This window comes from Anneissia japonica, unplaced genomic scaffold (assembly GCF_011630105.1).
Source record: "Anneissia japonica isolate Jap-2015-1 unplaced genomic scaffold, ASM1163010v1 scaffold287836_len1076198_cov165, whole genome shotgun sequence".
Taxonomy (NCBI): domain Eukaryota; kingdom Metazoa; phylum Echinodermata; class Crinoidea; order Comatulida; family Comatulidae; genus Anneissia; species Anneissia japonica.
In genome coordinates, this window is record NW_022729021.1 from 649,031 (window position 1) to 670,708 (window position 21,678).

The 21,678-nt window shown below is 33.8% G+C and overlaps 1 protein-coding gene across 1 annotated transcript in view; it reads right to left on the bottom strand.

Moving 5' to 3' along the window:
- Nucleotides 1-8,095: 8,095 nt before the first annotated feature.
- The window catches only part of LOC117114574 (bone morphogenetic protein receptor type-1B-like), a 64,324-nt gene continuing 50,741 nt past the window's right edge, over nucleotides 8,096-21,678 (bottom strand). Inside the window, exons 7-10 of the mRNA XM_033258248.1 lie at nucleotides 21,179-21,476; nucleotides 20,364-20,539; nucleotides 15,145-15,275; nucleotides 8,096-14,736 (exon numbers count right to left, since the gene is read on the bottom strand). Coding sequence (XP_033114139.1) covers nucleotides 14,608-14,736; nucleotides 15,145-15,275; nucleotides 20,364-20,539; nucleotides 21,179-21,476 — 734 coding nt within the window. The 3' untranslated portion in view covers nucleotides 8,096-14,607. The remainder of the gene's footprint in view (nucleotides 14,737-15,144; nucleotides 15,276-20,363; nucleotides 20,540-21,178; nucleotides 21,477-21,678) is intronic.

Below are 21,678 nucleotides of genomic sequence, written 5' to 3' on the forward strand. Positions count from 1 at the left end.
ATATATTATTATTATTTTTTTTTTTTTTTTGAGGGGTTACCAATTCCTTACTCGGGCTAGCGTCGTTTTCTGTCGCAGTCTAACGGCAGTAGACCTAAGGCACTAGGCCGAAGCAGAAGCTGCTGTTAAATAAAATTTGCCAGTGTGTTTCTTCTGCACTAGTGAAAGCGACGCTGCCTCGACATCAGTTGTTGGAGCCCCCTCTTGAAGAACTAATCCAAATTATATACCTTTTTGGCAATTTCAAAATCATTTACCAGTCAGATATACCTTTAATATATAAATCTTTTATAATTAATGACACCTTTAATACCTGCAAGTCGATGACGCATATACCCTAGTGGGGTCCTCTGACAGTATAGATTCAGATTCAGATACACCGGCGCATTTTGATTATTTAATTATTATTTTGTTATACAGTTATCATGGCAAGATTTGTGTTAAACGTCATAGTTATCCTGAACCTCCATGTCTACTTAGTGTCATGTCGTGGCATCAAGGACCAGATTATGCCAACGAACGTTAGCTGCCAGTTGGACATTGAAGGAGCTAAAGCAATGGAAGTCATCCAAAGAGAGGGAAGTGTCTACATCAACATGGACTTGAAGTTTGTAAACTCATTCGGCGTCGAAATTGACCAAATCCTCGATGACACTGATAGTACGATCGTCAACATAAAGCGTTGGGTATTAGCTATTGGACCCAAAGGTGTACAGCTTTTAAAATATCCAAGTAACGCTGTGCTCCTCTCCCTGGGTACTCTTCAGCCGGGTGTGGAGAGAGTGTCGCTGAATGTTTCCATGTCAAAATTGTCAATGGAATGTTTCTTCAATGCTAGTGATAGTGAAAAGCTCGCAATAATAGCAACATCACTTGGACGATTCCAATCAAGGGAGGGCTTACAGCTAGACCAGGCTATTTGCTTAGAACGGCAAGATATACTTTTTTTCTTCGATTGTTGGCGTCTTGTTATTTTAAATGAGCACTACAAAGATGAAAACAATCAAATATCTTTAGTAATTGCATGTGTGAGCTGGATTATGGCGCAGTACATTAGTTTCTTCATTCTGTCGTTTATTTGTCGAAATTCACCATTGCTCGTAAGATCAAATGATAGAAGGATAGAGTACATTAGCTTAAGTACTGATCTCCCTATTGGTCCTAAATACTTCCTGTTCTTTAAAAATAATGATTTTTTTTTGTTGTATATGACTCGCTGTTGTTTGTTGTTTGCGATATGCCTGTATTTTCCGTGGTGGATGGCGATTTTTACTAAGGAAAAGGAATTAAATTATCAAGATACAATTATTTTTATGTATATAAATGTATTTATTATAACTTTGTTTGTACCGATGTTAGTGTGGCCATCGTATAAATCTATGGTAAGAGCTAATGAGGAGGATATTGAAGATAACCTAGGCATATTCTTAAATTATGTCAAATTATTTGCACCGCCGATAAATTTAAGAGACCCTGATCAGCCTTTATACGGAGTTAAAAATGCAAGAGATAAAATCAAGCAAATCATGGATGTTATTTTAACTACAACATTTTGGAAAGGGGTTTGGAAAAAAACAAATGAGGATCATGGCTGCGCAGTATCTTTAGGTATTTTCTTCGTAAAATCTATATTAACCGTGATATTTATTAATCCGGTATTTTTGTTAATGGTTTATTTCTCGTCAATTCATAAAAACTACTTAAGTTTTATAATTCGTCCTGTGGGTGCAGTGTTGGTAAGGACTATTTACGGGCTTGGTATTGTATCTTTCCTAATGATCTCATTTTGTTTTATGGTGTTTTACCTTTTAAGCATTTTTTATTACTTTTTTATAGGTCTGTTGATTAACTCTTCTTATATTTATAATGAAGTTTTGCTTTATTTTTTCATTATTGGTTATGTCTTTACCACTATAACTGAGTATTATGCTTGCTATGTCAATCTTCTAAGACAAGTTATAGATACATTTGAAGCAGTTATTGAAAAACACGATGGTCCCATAAATTCTGATCTTTATAAAAAGAATCTTGATGGGTATAGTACTCTCACGTACATTAAAAAGAATTTTTTTAATTTCATTATCACAAAGTATAGACCATATAGCTATGAGGGCATAAGCATTATTATGAGACTAAGCATTTGTTGTATTCTTGTGATGATTGCAATTACAACCTTGACAAACATTGACCAAATATCAAACGTAAGCACGGAAGTTCAGTCCATTGCTTACGTTTTCATTCCTTTCGTTATTCCTATTTTTTATAAAATGATAAAAAATGAAGCACAAGAAATAAACGAAGAAAGAGCGCTTAAAGCCCGCATAGAACATGACATTAAAAATGAATTGGAAATACTGTAGATGTTTTCTATAATAGGCGAATCGACGACTATCATTTTGATCCTGTGTTTCTTCACCTTTATCGTAAGTCCTGGGGAAGAGCTGGCTGGATCGCAGCTTGATATTTTAAGGCGCTGTACTAGGGATTTCTAATACGGTACTGGTTAAATGTAAAGATTTATGACTCCTTTTGAACACATTAGTGGCAGTTTTCTTCTGTGAACACTCCCAAATCCTTTTTAAAAGTTAAATGCCATCAGACATGTGACACATGTTTTGACAAAACAGATTACTGTATATGATTTAAAAAAACTTTAGCCATTTCTTCAAATAAATAGTCATCTAATTCAAATATACACAATTTTAAAAACGTCATTAGAGCAAGACAATTCATTAAAAAAACTGTAGCCACTCCCATAAAATAAAATTCGTAATAATGGCCACTCCTTGGTCTCACGACACACTTCACAATAATGTATCCGCCACTGTGCTTTATGCTACTGTAAGCATAAACGTAAAACGAGCTGAAATCCAATAATGTAATGGTAATGGCTGTGTATTTGTATAGCAAATAGTATTACAGACAGTCGCTATGAATCTAATGATAATTGTAGGATGTTTATAGAAGCGCCTTCCACAATAAAATCGTCTCAATCTACACTTTTTGTTTAGTTTGACGTGTTACTTGTTTATCATGCGTATATCATATTTTCGAGTGTAATCCTATATTGCTTTATCACTTTAGACAATTACTAATTTACATCAGTTAATATATCCAGCATAATTTCTTTGTCAAGTTTAAGATACATGATGAAAATGATGATTAATGAGGAAAAATATAATGATCATAGCAATAACATAAAAATGTATCTATTATTAATCAGGAAATTGTATTCTGAAGTGAGGAACATGTTCAGGCTAGTGGTTATCTATTGTTCTGAAGAGAACATAAACTATTTTATGATAAAAACATATTACCATATTGTAATTTAATAACAAAAGATATATTTAGTAAGGTATTCTTTTAAATAAATAGTCATAATTTGTGTATCTGTTTGTCTGATGAAACCCGGAAATACCCCAGCAAATGAATTGTCGAGTAGTACATTTTGGTCAAACTGTTGGTTAACATATATGTTGGGTTTCAGTTGACTTAAAGGCTTATTTTAGGGTTATGCTGTGCTTAGTGTTAATGACAAAAATATTTGATATAATGATTATTATGTCTTACGTTATGATGATTGCTTTAAGTTTAAATATACTTCAGTCAATATTGAAAAGAATGTTACACATTTATAATAGAAGATTCGGTGGTGGTTCCATATAGGTAAACACATTGCAGTTATTAAAGAATCGCCCAGTTTCGGATACGGCACCCCCCAAAACCCATTTTAAAACACAACCCGACAAATGAATACCAGTAGGCCTATATGTCACGGTTGCGATAAAAACTTCAGACACGTCTCCAAATAAAATGTCTTAAAATTCGGATATAACCATTAAAAATGTTATCTTTTTAAAAAACTGCAAACATAAAATCATTTCATCCCAAGAAATAATGCCAAAGCAAATTCAGAAAAAAAATATGCGACCACGTCTTAATAAAATCTATAGTGTGTTTTTCATTAATGGATCCGCCACTGGCTGTGTTCACTGCTTTCCTGATTACTTCTTTGAATAGTTTAGTTCCTTAAAACAGTTGCAGTGCTGTGTGCCGGTATCAATGTATGGATGTATCAATAAAATAAAATTACCATATTCAGTAGATGGTCTCTAATTATTTTTAAGAATGAATATTAATTGAATTTCACACACTATCAGTTTTTGTGGGATAAATATCTATGGTTTGTCAATGTTGTGCATGTTGTTGAGGTGTTTGTCCCATAACTTGACGCAGGGTTCTCGGAATGCCGCCCTCAGCGGCGTGTGCGAAGCACAACTCAAGAGTCAGAAGTAGAACGTGAATTTCCGATATGGTTTCGTAGCATAGAGCTATTAAACATTATATTATCTCTATGTTTCGTAGTCAGATTTTCGAGAAAAACTTCAGCTACCCGTATTTCTCGACTGAGACGTCAATTGGAGCTGTAATTTGTATGGCAAGGAGATGGTCACTACCCTTAATTCGTATTAAGGGAATTTACGCCCACAAACCTTGTAGTTATTAATATTTTGGTTATAATAGATAATTTTTATTTTTTGGTGACGTCACACACACGCTATAGCTAGCGTGCATACGTTATTAGCTAGATTACGTCACCTTTTCCTGGTAAGGCAAACTTTCCCGGCGTGCTTTTTTCATGGATAAACAAACACCACTGCTTTGCACATGAATGCCTTGCCTAGCTAGGGCTACAAGAGCCGTATAGTTAGCATATATATATTACTTCAACAAGGTACGTCTGCAACTGAATTTTTCTTAGGCCCTAGTTAATTTTTTTCTTATTTTAATTTCTTTCGAAAGTGTACTTTCTATCACATATAATTGCACTCTACTTAGGCCTAGTCATATTATGCTTCATCGTCCCCAGCTATACACAATACATCTGTAGCCCCCACCCCCCATGCTACTACAGTATAGACGTTTGCTAGGCAACAGAACGTGATTGCACATTTCTTCCCAGGTGTTTATGTAAATTTGCATATTGTTAGCTAACCAGCTGAGTTTATTCCTTTGTGAAAATGAGTACCGCGGCGTACTCATTTTCACAAAGCATCTGCATCTCCTCTTGGAAACAGGGAACTTCGAAATAATTGTCTCTATATCTTCGCTAATTAATCACCGTATTTTAGCTTACACTTATGCATGGAGGGAGCACTTAAAATGTACAATAATCATTTCACTACCCGACAAACCCCGAACTTTATTCATGTATTACATAAATATTCATCTTGCTTCTGTACTCCAACATCACTGGCGCATGTGTAACAACCAACTGGCAGACCATTTCCGGTCACACATTACTCCCCATAACGCAGCACCCCCTAGTTCCGTGACGTCCTCTGGGTGTGCACAAATATTTGTATTAAAGAATTGATCTTGGCAAAGTTAATGCTAACTAAAACATATTAGACTGGGGTAAAAAAAATAAGAATAAGAAAAAAAAAATAAGAAAATAAGAATTAAAATTTCATTAAATTTCATTTATTTTGCCTTTGTCTCGATTTATACAAAAAAAATAAAAGTATATTAAAATATTTGTTTCATGTCAGGCGCGTAACAGGGGTGTTGGGTCGTGGGGGGGGGGCAAAGGTAATCATTTTCCCGGTTAATAATTTATCATACCCACCCCACCCCCACCCTCCCCATATAGAAAACAATACGACATAGGGCTTATCTTATTTATAATATAGGCCACACACGTGTGTTTGAAACTAAATATAAACATTTTCATCAAGGTTTTATTTATTACAAACATATTCTTTCACCATCAATACACATTGAGGCCCTTCTTTTAGGTTAAAACGATCTATCTTTTCTTTCTTGAGTTTGGGACTATTATGTGTTTAAATAACTTAAAAGGATAACCCTAAAAAAACATAAGTAAATGCGCGCGAAGCGCGGAAAAAGTTTTTGTGTTTTTAATTCTAATTTCGTCGGAATTGATCCCAAATCCCTTAAATGTGCAATTTTTAGAGGAAATTGGCCTACTGTGACAAGAAATGCGCGCGAAGCCCGCGAAACGGTTAGCAGGATCCGGATCCTGCTAACCGTTAGCTGCCGTGCGTCCATACGAGAAAATCCCGATCCGCATACCAAAAATATGATGATCGAATCACTGGCCAATAAGAAACTGGAAATTGTAAACGACAACTAACTACAGTAAATTGTAGTTAGCGCTAACGGTTAGTCCCGATCCGGATACTAGGGCTCTCGTGAGAACCAGGCTATACAGTGCTAGGTGAAATGAATATTCAATTTCTATTGCTACTTAATTATTCATGAACCTGCAGTAGTGTCGCCCATATAACGCTTACACTCTAGTGCTGACAAGAGTTCCTATAGTGCTGCTGACCAGGTGCTGACCAGAGCCGTAGATCTATCTACGGCTCTGGTGCTGACTGCGTTACAGCGCCACCAATCGTCACTGCCTCAAACGTCCAGGGAAAAAAATTCGCCCCCGGGAAAATGTTGATTCTAAATGACGGGAAATGAGCTTTCCAGACTTCAGAATTGTCTTTTAATGACTTTTAAGTTCTTCAAAATTCAAGGTTTTCCTCCTTGAAAACGGTCAGGAATAAAGATAAAAATATAAATTAAAAATTTAAAAACAGAACACCTAAATTCCAGAAATTCACAACACAAAAAAAAAAAAAAAAAAAAAAAAAAAAAAAAAAAAAAATAAAAAAAAAACAATGGATAAAAAGCACAACACCAGACAAATAAAAAAAAATTAAAATGATAAAAATGGAAGAAATAAAAAAGGCATATAAAAAACACATTAATTAAAAATTTAATTTAAAAGGTGGGTCTAGAATTCTTTTTATTATTTTTTTAATTTCTTTTTTGCCGAAGGGAGAGGGGTCAGGACTCCTGATCCCCAGATCAGCCACTGTGAATTGCGAGAAAATCTAACTCGGTCGGGGACTGGATAAACACTCTCTTTCCCCTCCTTCTCCTTCCCTCTTTCTTTTCTTGCATTTTTTCCCCGATCATACAACAATCTCCAAAGACATATTTTGTGCCAAAAAAGTGGGGGTCCAGGCCCCCACCCCTGGTTCGTAGGTAAAGTATCTTGCCTTAAGGACACAAGGAAAGCGACGAGCATTGGTCTCTGAACTCCTGCGATCAGGAGTCAATAGTATATTGATCCTGGGCGGATGCGGTGGAGGAAGGAGGAAAGGGGGAGGGGGTCCAGACGAACATAGTACCGGTAAGATTTTTAAAGTATAAGAGTGTAATTTCCAAACACTTTGAGGTCCATATTCTCTAACATTTTCGCACCCCAGACCCCTCCCAAAAACATCGTAAGGCTGAGGTGGTGTGGATTCGCACGCATCCTCTTCCGCCAAATGCTGCATTCGCTAGAAGGCGATACTTTAGTACAGACAGTCCTTAATCTTTCATATGTTCAACTATTTCAAAAAATAAGAAAAAAATAAACTTAGTTTTTAGTAGGCATATTATCGTCTTCTAGAGGTTTTAATAAAAAGTCTTTGCATAACGTTGTTCCAATTTTTTAAGCTTTAAAATTACTACGGGTTTCCATTAGTCTGGATATGTTTACTGAGCAGATGTCATTGGGAAAACTGAGCCTGAAAATGCAGGCTAGGCAGACCTTTAAAGTACAAAACAGTTAAAACACACTGTACAGTTCCCACTCGTAAATATAACTAATAAAATTAAATGTTGTATATAGCTTTCTAAATCATAAAATGCTTAGCATTATGATAGGATCGTTACATATTTTATGGCATATACTGTTAAAACTATCGTAAAAAAACATCGGCTTTCAAATGTTACTAATAATAATAATGATAATAGCAAGCTGTAACCACTTCTCTCAGATGTGTTGAATACTTATAGCAAGCAATGATTTAATATATTTAAATATTTTATTGAAAACCATATCAAGTATACTTAAATTTACGAAAATAATACTACAAGCAAGAGAAACAGAAGCATACATTTGACATATGGCTAATAATAATAAGGATAACAAAAATTACTACGTATCAAATCATAAAGATACAGGGCTTAAATGTCATCTAATGTACACTATTTATAATGTTTATAACAAATATACATAACTGGGTTTTTAAGTACAGATTTTTTTTTAATCGTATAATTTGGTGATCGTTATTTATATATAGAGCAGGTGTGTATGCATATAGATCCGCGTCTGAATACTTAACATAAGCCTATATACGGTCTTGTTTACTTTGTATGCATAATAAGTCATTAATTGAACATTAGAGTAAACAAAAATCCTCGCCATTCAACAGATATAATAGAGAAACTTTAACCGATATTCTTTTACATAGGCCTAAATCCTCTAATTGACTGGTAATCAATTTAAAGGATTTTTGTAGTAAAAGTCTGTAAATCAGTGAAAATAAAATGATTTTGATTAACGTTTTTGGAAGTTATTTAGCATTATATTTAATTCATTTAAAAGAAAAATTATACATTTTTAAATTGAATTTTCTTTTGTTTTTCCATATTCCACCACAGAGGGTATATATATTCCTATCTAATCAAAACATATGGTAAAAACTGTATATTTTATTAATCCCTTTCCTTTTAAACAATACATTTACCAGACTGTATAATGGGTGTAAACAAAAGACTAAGGAAAGAAAATAAGTAGAATTATAAAATATAAAATATGTCAAGTAAATCTATGATAATAATAATAATAATAATAATAATAATAAAATAATAATAACTTTCTTTCAGCAAATGTTATAAAACACAAAGAATACTATCGGTGTTAACCAAAATGGCAGTGACACAGCTGGTATTCTCTGATGCGAACATTCCAATAAAATGAAGCATAGATATATAATAATGCAAAAACATGATCCCCGCCCTTCCCCCACCCCTTTAAAAAACAAAACAAAGCAAAAAAGAATTTGTCTGATTCACATAAAATTGCTACTTGCTAGTGCCGACATACTTTGGCACCGCCGATTGGTTGGTATCAAATATGGTGCCTTCCCGATTGCGTCAGGGACGGGACTGTCGGGGACTGCTACGCAGTTTAATGATTCTAGTGAAACACTGTACCGACAGTGTAGCGATTTTATGGAAAACTCATTCCTATCTTGGAGCTAGTCCCATGAGGGCAGTATGACTATGACAGTGAAGACGTTTTCAAACGTTCATCAACATTGATGACCATATCGATATAATTTCGACCAATTACATATGGAGAAATTCTTGCCCCTCTATACATTTGTAAATCAAATAATACACGAAATATTAAATAATAATATTTAAACTATTAAGTACAAGGTATTTACTGTATGTCCTTACGGTAAGAATAACAAAATAAGGAGGATGTACCTACAACACTAAATAAAATAGAAATTACAAAATGGCATTTAATTATATTAACAATAGATAATAACATTATTATCTATTAATATACATAAAAAAGTTAGAAGAATTAACATCACTCCCTTAAATTTCATAAGCTAATATTTAAATACAGGAATTCGTAGATATAGATGAAAATACCGGAAAAAATAACATGAATATCAACAAGTTTACAGTCAACCATATCATACAATAGTCAATGTAATAGTATATCTGAACAGAGTACAGTACATTAACAAGCACAGAAGTCCGAGAATAAAATTATATATTTTGTAATATATAAAATGGTTGCTAAATCATCATTCTTTCGAGTCAACATGTGTTTTAAAATTCAGACATTTTCTGAGATATAATTCCAGGAGGCAGATCTGGTAAATGGAATTGGGGAGGGGTTATATTGGCAATGGCTTGAAGGGATTTCCTTTAAGCCATCAACAATTTTCTTAGGCCTACAGTGACTTGCAAGTACTCCAAATCGGCCCCTAGATTCAAAAGATGCCGTGTGTCAAATTACCTTAATTCAGTTGGCCCAACACACTGTAATCAATGTGTGTTTGCTAAACTAAGGAGATTCTCTAGTCCTTGGGTTGAATTAAAATTATTTAAACTCCCAATTACTTTTTAGATGTTCGGCTAATCTTGACTGTTTTTAAGGCCTGTGTACACACATTAGGGGAAGAGGCTGGTTTTGGTCGGTGTGGGGAGGGGGAAAAATTGATTGGGGAAGGGGAAATTGATTGGGGAAGGCCAATGAAAACTTAATGGTCATTTTTAGTATTTTAACCCACTTAGTGGCACTGATTTGCAATCATGGGGGAGGGGTGCGGCCCTGGTCTATGCCTATGCTTATAACAAAAGAATATAAACAATTACCACAACATTTACTCTTGTATATATGATGGAAAAACTTTTTTCTCCCTGTTTAATGAATGCAAAATTTGCAATGAATACAGTTCACTCACTATATACACTTTTCAACCAAGTTAAGTACATTATTTCTAAACTTAAAGCCTCTAAATAAATAAAACATTTGCCAAAAATAACAATAATAAATAAAAGTAGAAAAAAATGAACCTATATTTAACATAATTTACAGCTTTTATCTGGAAAACCAAAAATACAGAAATGGTATTCCAAAATTACCATGCAAGGGAATAAGGCGGCATATATATAAAGGGTATAAATAAAATAATAAGCCATATATGTAATTTCAGCTTCATTACTTTTCTTTTTACAACATTAGTTCTATTTTCTAGAAAAAAATCTATTATAATATTTACACTAACACAGATATATCCTACATACACAACTACAATACTATATTCTGTAGGAGAAAAAAATACCCACATTTAAAACATTCCATATTTGGTGTAAGTGATTTGTTCTTGTTACTAAAACATCTGTTTAATTTTTTAAACTTCAGAAGACTTAAAAAAAAAAAAAAGCTCATCCTGCAAAATTGCTAACCTAATTCTCACTTCTCATGTCTCTTACGCAAGCAACATCATTCTATCAGTAAGTTTATACTTTCTGTATATTTATGTATTTCAGTGGCAGATTCAAGGAGGGCCCATTTGGCACAGGACCCCCTATATTTTTTAGGATTTATAAAAATGGAGTTTGAGAGTGGCATTTCCATAATCATAAATGTTCTTACCTCAACCCCAACCATACTGGGGCTGAGGCGGTATACTCCTTCCATCTGTGACAGACCCTCCCTGGGACCCCTTTATTGAAAATTTCTGTATCTGCCACTGATTATCAGCATTCAACTGGAAATTAGGAAGAGAACATTTTTTTCTCAACAATTAACAGGCGTATAATTAATAATAGTACTATTGCTGTATTATTTGTATGGATAATTAAATTGGCAGGTAATCAATTTAAGGATGTAAAAATGAGAATTGCAAGTGGGGGGGGGGCCCTACTACTCCTTCCCCAATTATGAGGTCCAGGGTCCCCTGGCAAAGGTGCTCTCTGTGCACCCTGCCGGTGATGCCACTGCAAAAACATATAAAAACTGAATACCAGAGGCTTACCATTTTTGCACCATTTGTGAAGGAAAACACACTAAAAATATTCTTTGGCTTAAAACTTGCCTACGAAATGCAAGCAGTACATGTAACCACAGTGTTTAGTATTGGAAAAATTGATAAGTAGTTAGTGAGTATTCATTACGAGTAAAAAAAATCACTTTTTCGATTGATTTGTGAAGTTAAATACCTCATGTTAAATGTATAAAGATCTCCAACTCTTTTTGAGTTTAGTACCAGAAGCTTAACAACACAATATATTCATCAAATGAAAAGAATAGGGTTACATTTCTGTTATCGGATTTTTTCATGATAGGTATTTTTAACAACTATTATGTCATACAATGTAACAATCCATTAATAATGTCACACATTTGTACGAGCAGCTATAAACATTTGGTTTTACTAGTTCAATATATTTCAAAGCGGGAAATGGAGAGCGTGTTTAAAGAAAAATTTAACAGTCTGCATAGCCAGGACTTTGGCACAATGAGCTTGCATGATAGCGAAGCTATAAAACATGAAATTTTTTTTTTCTATCTCAGTTGACGTACTCTAATGAATGGAAGTTAATAGTAATTGTCAACAACATGAAAGTTGAATAAGAACATGCAAATATTTTTTACAGCAATTTAAAGCAGATATTGATGTCCTATGGCAAAACAAGGTAACTGCTATTATAATTTTGTTACGTTGCTTTGCCTTGGAACGGCCGCGATGATGACTTGCGCATGGAGATGACGTGTATGGAAGAAGAGTATATTGAGCAATCATCTCAGAAACTAAGTCAACAGAATTTAAAGCATCCACGTGTCAGTAATGTAATTACAGACAATTCCAAAAAACAGTGTAGAATAGGCTCAGTAAAAATTTCTGAAATATTCATAATCATGGAACTGAGTGGCAAGAAAATCAAGGTTGTAAATCAATAGTTAAAGACTTAAGCTGGCATCATTCACAAAGCGCTGATGAACACATGTGAATAAAGTAAAGTAAAGCATAAAAACTATTTAATACCAGTTAGAATACTTTTCTGAAGAACTGACTGTACTAAAATGTCGCCCTCTATCTACAAAGATCAGCAAACTCCTGTGTCATAGTTTGGCAATTTTTATATGGAAGTCAAGAAGATTTTCAATACTGTATTCACTTTGTTTTACATCTTAACCCACAATTATTCTGTACACAATCCTGAGTTTGTGTACTTTCAATCCAATTCGACACACACTAAAATTATAATATGTTTGGTTTGGTTTTTTTTTCTCCCTATAGTTTTTGTCTCCCTATAGAGATAATATTGGAAGAACACAAGTCATTTAAAACCATTACATGGCCAATTATGTTATAAAAAAAAAAACAAAAAAAAAAACAGGTCATCATAAAAATGAGGTCTCAAGTTACTGTATATAAATTCTGTCCATCTGTAAGCCAGCACACATGATTATTACTAACTCAAAAAATCTAACACTCATCCTAAACTTTTTAAATTGTCAAACTTAAAAACTATTTACATAAGAAAAAACAATAAGCACATTCTTAAGGTAAGCATTTTAGACTGGTTATTGTGAATGTGTCTGGAGCCCTCATAAAACATTAATAAACAACCACAGATTTCATGAATTTAGGCTCTATTCGTTGTTATAGTGCAGTTCATTTGCAGCAATAATTGTTGGGTTTCTGATTCTGCAGAACCATGTTCCATACTATACAAAGCAAGGTATATATAACATCCTAGAATTATTATGAATTGGGGAACTATGTTTCAAAGTTTTAACATATTATATACATACAAATATATATACACATATAGGTCTCCCTCCATCTAAAGACCACTTTTGGGACCTGAGTTTCCATGGTCTTTAGCAGCTTTGGTCTCTAGAAAAATAAAGATAAGAGACATCTGTTATTATGAGAGGTCTTTAATTAGAGGGAGAATTGTATATACTTATGTATACATATTATATACATTGACTGCCTTGCAACCTGTAACCCTACCATAGTCTACTGACTTATAGACTTTCAAAATGAAGGAAATACAATCATTCGATGTTTAGCTCAAAGGTTATTGGAAGACTAACAAAATACTCAAGCCACTACTCATCAAAATGAGTAATAAATCATACTCGACCATTCTTAAATTGATTATCATTATCTTAATAAAATAAGAAATATCAATTCATGTATATTTATTACTTATTAATTGTTTAACTGTTCGCAAACAACACGATACTTTGTGAATTGTAATGCCATTTTTCTTCTTTTAATAAGATTACCTTCAGAATTGAATTGATTAAAACTATATCAATCATAATTTTCCCATTGTCCATGCAAAATCTGTTAACCTAGTTATGGTTATAACTAGGTTAAAATAGTTATAAATAGTTAAGGTTATAACTAGATTAACTAGTTAAGGTTATAACTAGGTTAACTAGTTATAACTAGTTAAGGTTATAACAGTGACTGCTATAGTACCCACCTTCATGAGCTAACTCAATATTCCAATTTTACTGTACTTAAAAAAGTGTACTAAAGCTATTCCAAGTCATATTATAATTTTGTCTATGTAACTAATAGTTTGTCCATTCATTGGACAGTATATATAATATATAACACTGATTATTAGCTGGTTACTGTACATCTATTATTTTACTGCTTGTCTATCATATGCAATTTTTTTGTACAATTCTGGTTCACACACTACCACCACTGCCTCTTCAAAAGAGGACAAGTCAAATATTTCCTCTCTGTTTTGGTAGATGTTTTACAGAGTCATTTCTCCATGCTACTTTGTTCCTCGTTTTTATCTCTAGCTGCGACTATACGCCCTTGAATTCATGCATTTTAACGTCCCTGAATCCTTAGCGATAACGTCTGCGATAAATGTGTCCAGCTGACAACATAATATTTAATTTTGCTCTTCGAGCAGATTGAGGTACTCTTAAGAAAACAAGATGAGATTTTCTCCAATTTCAATAATTGTAGTTAAGGTAGTTACGCAAGATTAATGATGTGTCCGCAAACTGAAGAAACTCTTGAACCGATTGGACATTAAATGTTTGACGAGCTAATCACTAAGATAATCTTACAGAATGCGATTAATCCTGATTAGTCCCGTATAATCCGCTTCAAGTCATGAGCGACTTCTGCTTCATCTGACTGCCTGAGCGTTCAATTTGTCAGCGATCTTATTGGCTCACATCTTCAGTTGATTGTAGTTATCCTGCATTTTAGAAAGCGTCTTACGAACACGCAGAGCTGTGAGACGCGCCGATGGATTGTGGTTCCAACACTCCACCATCAACCTTGATATTGTGCGTAAACACTACATTTATAAAGAAGCAAAAAAAAAAAAAGGTCATGATTAATCACTGTCCAGTAATGTTGATCATTTTGTCTTTTAATGTTATACTTTTGATTAATTTAGTAAGCACTCATCAAAAAAATAAAATATACATTAATGACATAATTATAAATTCAAACAAAATCAAGTAATAGGACTACTTATGTAGCTGATCAAAGTCAGCTTTATATTTTCAATGTTTATAAAAATTAATATTTTTAAAATTACAATCAGTCCATGGGGGAAACACTGTACAATGTTACTTTTTTGCATTACATTACTATTTTTTTTATAACAATCTATTTTAAATATCCCTTTAAAAGTTTTTGCTGTTAAAAATATTGCTCTTTATGAAAAATGCAAACCCCCACCCCAAAACTCAGTACTTACATCATCAGAACTCCATCTGTTGGGAATAACCGGTCTTCTTTTCTCCGTACAGACCACTCGTTTCATCTCATCATGGTTGGGTTCGGATCCTACAGAATCGTAGAAGGGAAGCTGAGCCTGTTCTACTATTCCTACGGAGTAAACAGATTTCTGTATTAAGAATTGTGAAACAGAATACAAAACCTGGTTGTAAAAATAACATGACTTTAATTTTTATAGTGCCTCGAACATTAAATACAGGAAAAGGCCCTTTTATTATTATCTACTATTCTATGCAAATTTCTTCAATTATTAAAGGTAACATTTTATTAAGGAGATCCTTGTGTGTCACACAGGTTATATTATTATTATTATTATTATTGCATTACAATAATAAGCCGTTGGTTCAACATAGCCGTTTTACACATTAAAGAATACATGGTCGAATGGCAACCTACAGCCATAATATCGGTGCTGCAGGACCAGGGTACACAATAGGCTCATGTGCACATCTCAGTACACCTTTCGAGACGAGTAGGGGATTACCCCTGATGTATACAGCCCCTGTTACCATGTGTTTATGGACCATAACATCCTTTGCAGGATGTATCTATGTGAACAGAAACATGAATTATTTAAAAAAAAGCATGATGTACGGCCCAATTCACCACAAGCACTGCAGCTGCAAAGGGTTCCTGGAGTCCAGCTCTGATTTATACTACCATACTAAGCTTTTATAATTACAGTATTACCATTACCAATATCAAATATTATAATTTGTAATTTGTAATAATAAAGCTATTGTTTCATGACCTATTCTATCTGATACTGATAGTGAATGCATTCAGATCTTAAAAAATAATGTTAAGCACCATATCATAGACAAAAGGCTCATTAAAAACATAGGCACAGAAAAATGAATTCCAGCCAATCAAAATCTCAAAGAAACCTTGTGACAAATGAGGGGCTGATCCAGGGGGAAATGAAGGGGAGGGGGGAGGTGGCTAAGGGAGGGAAGAAAAGAAAAAGAAGAACAGACAGGAGAATGAGATAAGCACTCCAAAATAAATTTTTGATTTAAATCCATGTCTGTGGTCAGGAATTTCTAAATAAAAATCCCTAGTACAACCACCACCCCTGCCCCCTCCACTCTCTGTCCAGTCTTCGCACACACAGGTTTTTCTCTGCATCTGTACCTGCACACCATATCATCATCAACATCTTCCGGTAGTCTGCATAACCTCTATTATTAACAGAGTATACCCTCACAATGCTAAAATGCTATGCATTACTGCTCGCATATGTGTTAACATTTCTCTCTCCCTTTAACTTTTTAAAAATCAAAGGCTTTGCTAAGTTTTTGACTTTTAATAGAATTTCTATTCCGCTTTTGTCTTTGAAAAAAAAAGTTGGGGGAGGGGTTTGAAAGGATTTCCAGGGTAACTTAGCAAGACTTGACCCACGTTTTCAATAATTGTCAGCATGCTCAGCTCTTGAATTAAGAGGGAGCTTTCGATTGCACGACGACGGTAGGACGTAAGTACGTCATTAAAAGTCATCTGCGTAAGAGAGAATGTTAAGTTCTCTTGGTCGCGTGGATTCTAGAAATGCAATTTGGCCAAATCTATGTGTGCATAGAACGTAGGACGCCCGGTAGGATGGTCATGCATGAGTGATTCCATTCTAACATTGCGTCGCCGAACAAATCGGAAGCTCGCTAATCTTATTCAGAGAGATGCACTTTTACAACTAATGAGTTCATGTTTACATACAGTACTTCTGCAAATAATAATCTTTGAGTTTAATATCTCCTGCTTCTTTTGTCATTCAAGTTCACCTTTTTATTATGTTTGACATGTTTTACCTTCTTTCCAGCTGGCTTTTGTTCAATTGTTATGATCCTTTATAACACTTCTACTAATGTTTGCTTATTTTATTATTTCATATCAAACCAATCCCATCGCACTGACTGACGGTTCGTTAAAAGATCTAATTAAATGCTCCGATACATAATTATGTCACAGTAAACAGACAAAAATTTTAATTCACACGAAACATTGTACGTATGGAATATATTACTGTTTGTACAAAGAATTTTACTAACACTAATATATCCAAACCAGATGACATTATTCCAACATATTAAAATTGCCAATGCTGGTGATAAGGAAGAGAATTGTATGAATGAAAGCTTAGAGATAAAACCTAACATCGATACTACTAACTACTTGGACTTTTATGCATTAACAGTTAAAGCGATTTAAAAACTTTTTGGTCGATGACTCAAACAAATGTCCATGTAATAAACCAATTCGTAGTTTCAACTGTGCATGCCCGAATCAAGGTCATCACAACAAAGGTTTAGGCTGATTCACCTTGAATACGGGCATGTGCACTTAAAACTACGAATTGGATTATATGCTGCGACCCACTTCCCATGATGTTAAAAATACTCTTGAACACCAAACAAAAAATGTATAAAATACCAATCACCAAGAAAAACAGTCCTGTTGCGGAAGAAATCTAAAAGTATGGTAGCTACAATGAATTGATTCGAGTTGGCATAATAGATACTAAATTAATAACATCCAAAAAAAAACCAGTGCTCATCATATTGAGCATTATACAAAGAAATGAATTGTGAAGTCAATCTTGTTATAGTTAATCAATATTTAATGTTGTATAGTATGATAATACAGCTGTATATTACATCGCTGTTAACCGACTCTGAATATGGTCAATTGTAATGTACACAATAGACGTTTCCTTTGTGTTTACAATACTAGTAAAAACACTGTGAATGCGCAACAGGTGGAGAAGTAAGCCAGATAGAAAAAAAAAAAAACAAAAACCCAACGCTACTATCTTTTAATGAGCTTGCATCATACCTTTAGGCTAACGAGGATCATTAATTTGATAAATGCTCTTGAACTACTAGTACTATACTACAGAGAAGCAACCGCCCGATTAGAGTCAATTATTTAGTATTAAAATACTCCGTTTTAGTAAATTTCAAACCATAAGATGTGTATAAGTACATACATATGTATTTATATCTATTAGAACAATTTCTTAATATTGTATTTTTACTCTGATCTGCTTTTATGTCTATTATTATTTTTAGCTTTCACTAATAAAACATTACAAACTCAGTTTAAGAAGAAAAATGGAAACCAAGCAATCCAGTATGTGGAGGAACCAGAACAGCTGGCAAGTAACTCTACCAAGCCATCCTGGAAATAAATCAATATGTTTGTAAGCTAAAGTTTTTAGGTCGCCACTCCAAAACTCTGGAACACTTTTCCCAACATATGGGAATCTCCATTGATTTCCTTATTTAAAGCCAGACTTAAAGCTTATCTTTACTCATCTATGAAAAAGTTTAACATGGAAAAACACATCACTGAAATAGAACTTAAAATTTCCAAAAGCCTTGTTATCATTTCCTGATTATCCTTTTTACGCAAATAACATCTTCCATGTTCTCTATTGCTTCCTCATCCTTCCTTATCTGAGCTAATTTAACATTGTCTGGGCCAATACATATTTATCCCATGTCAACAAACTCCACATTCTTCAAAACAAGGCTATCAGGATCACGGCTTGCACTAAACCACAAGTAAATTTGTGTTCTCTGCTATGCATTCTATTCTTTCAAATCATTTATCCAATATTTTTATTCCCAATTACTCTATTCACAATTATCCCACTCTATCTAGAACTCATATTCACATACATACACATAACACTAATTATTTTCAACATAAAATATTACATGCTCGGCCCTATATTAATGAACTACCTCCCTCCCCCAATTCTAATTGCTGTTTCTCTAAAAACATTTTCCAAAAAAATATAAAATACACCTAATGTCATACTATTAAATTAATTATCCTCATTCATAATTTGATATGTACTGCTTTAACATGAACTGCAGTTACTTATTAACTTATTTATAATTTATTTGACTTTTCACTTATTTGTTTATTTGTTTTGTTTTGTTTTTTTTATTTTTCTTTATTATTTTTGTATGATTTTTATTTCCTTTAAGGCATACCCATCACAAGATCTTCATCTCCTTTGGATCTAGCCTTCTTCCACACCTTATTTTTATTATTCCTTTTAATCACTTATTTTTGTATATATGTGAGGTATCATCACAAATAAGTCTCATGGTTAGAAAATCAAAAATTCAGTTTATATTATATGTGGGTAGATCACATTATAAGCTTTACTTTGGTCTTTGAATGTCTTTTCTAGGATAAGTAGATCCAAAGATGCGAGCATTTAAATTTTAGGTGTATGAGAACTACGTATTGAGAATATCGGCCTCAAAGATAAACTAACCTGTACAAATAATAGGACTATAATATGCACGGAAAACACTGTTTTAGTAAGAAAATTCACATAAAACGTATACAATCATAAAATAAAAGTATTAATAATAATAAATAAAATTAAAATATTATAATCAAAATTTTGTAAACATTTGACTTTGACCTGTTTTAGGTGAATATCTCAATATGATTTCACCAATGATGCATCTCATTTTGTGGTCAGACCTCACATATATGCCTTTGTACTATGGAAGTAAATAAATGTCTTTTGAATTGAAAAACTAAATTATTTAAAATTGTTTGTTAATGGTTTGTATTGTTCCTTTATTCTTTGTCTCCTCTTCATCATACTAAAAAAAAAAACAAAAAAAACAAAAAAAAAACACAATGATCAATTAACTTGAAACTAGAACATGGTTCACATAAATTAATATGAGTATTCTGTGCGTGCACATAGGTCGAATGAGCACTTATTATTAAAGAGGACTTTCAGCTGACTAATAGTGTAAACACCATCGAAACTAATGAATTTATGTAAATCTTCTGCCTTAATCAAATTTGAGGTTGTCTAATTACAATGTTTTAAGTATAAACATGGTCTTCATTTATAGAGCGTATTGTTTACCCTTCAAATGACAAAGAAAATATTTTAAGTTCTGTCCAAAATATATTTAGGCATGATGATGTCACATAATACCAAAATATTGATAAATGCATATGCAACGAATTGGTATATACACTCTATAAGTATAAATAAAGACAATGTATATCACCCTCACTTGCTACCAGAAATCATTTTCAAGACACCTTGGTTGGTACAAATCAACACAAATGTGGACTGTACCATTGTAAAATGGGGGTTCCACAATGAGCAGTTTTGTCATTATTCCATGCTAACTTTACCTTGTAAGATGCACCTTCTTGCTATTTCCCATAGTACCAGACCAAATGCGTACATATCAATCATCTTGTAGGCATCAAATGAATCTGCAATAAGACTGCCATCGAGAACCTCCGGTGCTTGGTATCGCCTCGTACCACTGCGCGTGTTTGGTGCAATTTCTATTGTGTTTGTTTCACTGAAAGCATCAATATGTATAGTTTAAAGGCCTTGATTATCATATATTAGTTTTGTTATCTACCTTTAGTGGCATCCTGTAACAATATTGTTACCATAAATTAAGATTTAAAAGAAACTTTCATCTCGTAAGAAAGAGTAATCAAAATGCAGGCAAGACGAATGACTGAGCAGTTCAGGCAGGAGTGCCGCAACCAACAGCCATAATACTGGCGCTTGTTCGAAACGGGTTGCTCCCTTATGGTTCTTAAGATGGAACCAGCCTTCTTGGATAAGGACTGAAGGCCCAATGTACACAATTGCCTTATGTGCACTTCTTTTGAGATGAGTAGGTTACCCCGGTGTACGGGTCCATACCCCTGTTGTCTACAGATGAGAGTAGCTGGCACCGATTTACCGGGGTAGCTCAGAATCGAAGAGACCCTTAGGGGAAAAGCAAGTTACAGTATGAGTAGTACACGCTTCAGCGCTTGGAGACTCAGGTGTAATGCGCTATATAAATCCAACTATTATTTATTACTATTATTAAAATGGGCTCCAAAAGCTTGAAATCAGTATAGTTAACTATTTAACTTAATTAAAAAACCATTTTGACCGCCATTTTGTGAAGACGCCTACTGTTCCGCTTCAGTGCACTTACCATAAGTATCTAGCAGCCAGCCCCATGTCCCCTAACACGCACGTTCCATTCTGTTTTACTAAAATATTTGTACTTTTGATGTCACGGTGAGCAATGGCCGGCTTTCCTTTTGTACCGAAGATTTCTGTGTGCAGGTGAGCGAGTCCGCATGCTGCTGAATGTGCGAGCTTCAGCATTGCACGAGTGTCTAGTACATGCATCTGAAGGTAGGTCAAAAGTGAACCGTTTTCATGGTAATCGGTAATTAATAGAAATTGTGCCCACGAGCCGGTTCCCTTAATATCAGCTGCAATGAATGCTGTAAGAGAAAAGCGTACAAACTCCTAAATTTTTTTACATCTGGTATTTTATGTTTATTTGGAAGTAGGTCTACTCTGGTATAGGCAGACAAGCATCGTAAAACACCAATTACTGTACATCACCACTAAAATTTCAAGGAAAATTGATTATAAAACAGCATTAAATAACACACATAAACAAAATTACACAGATTTTTAAGA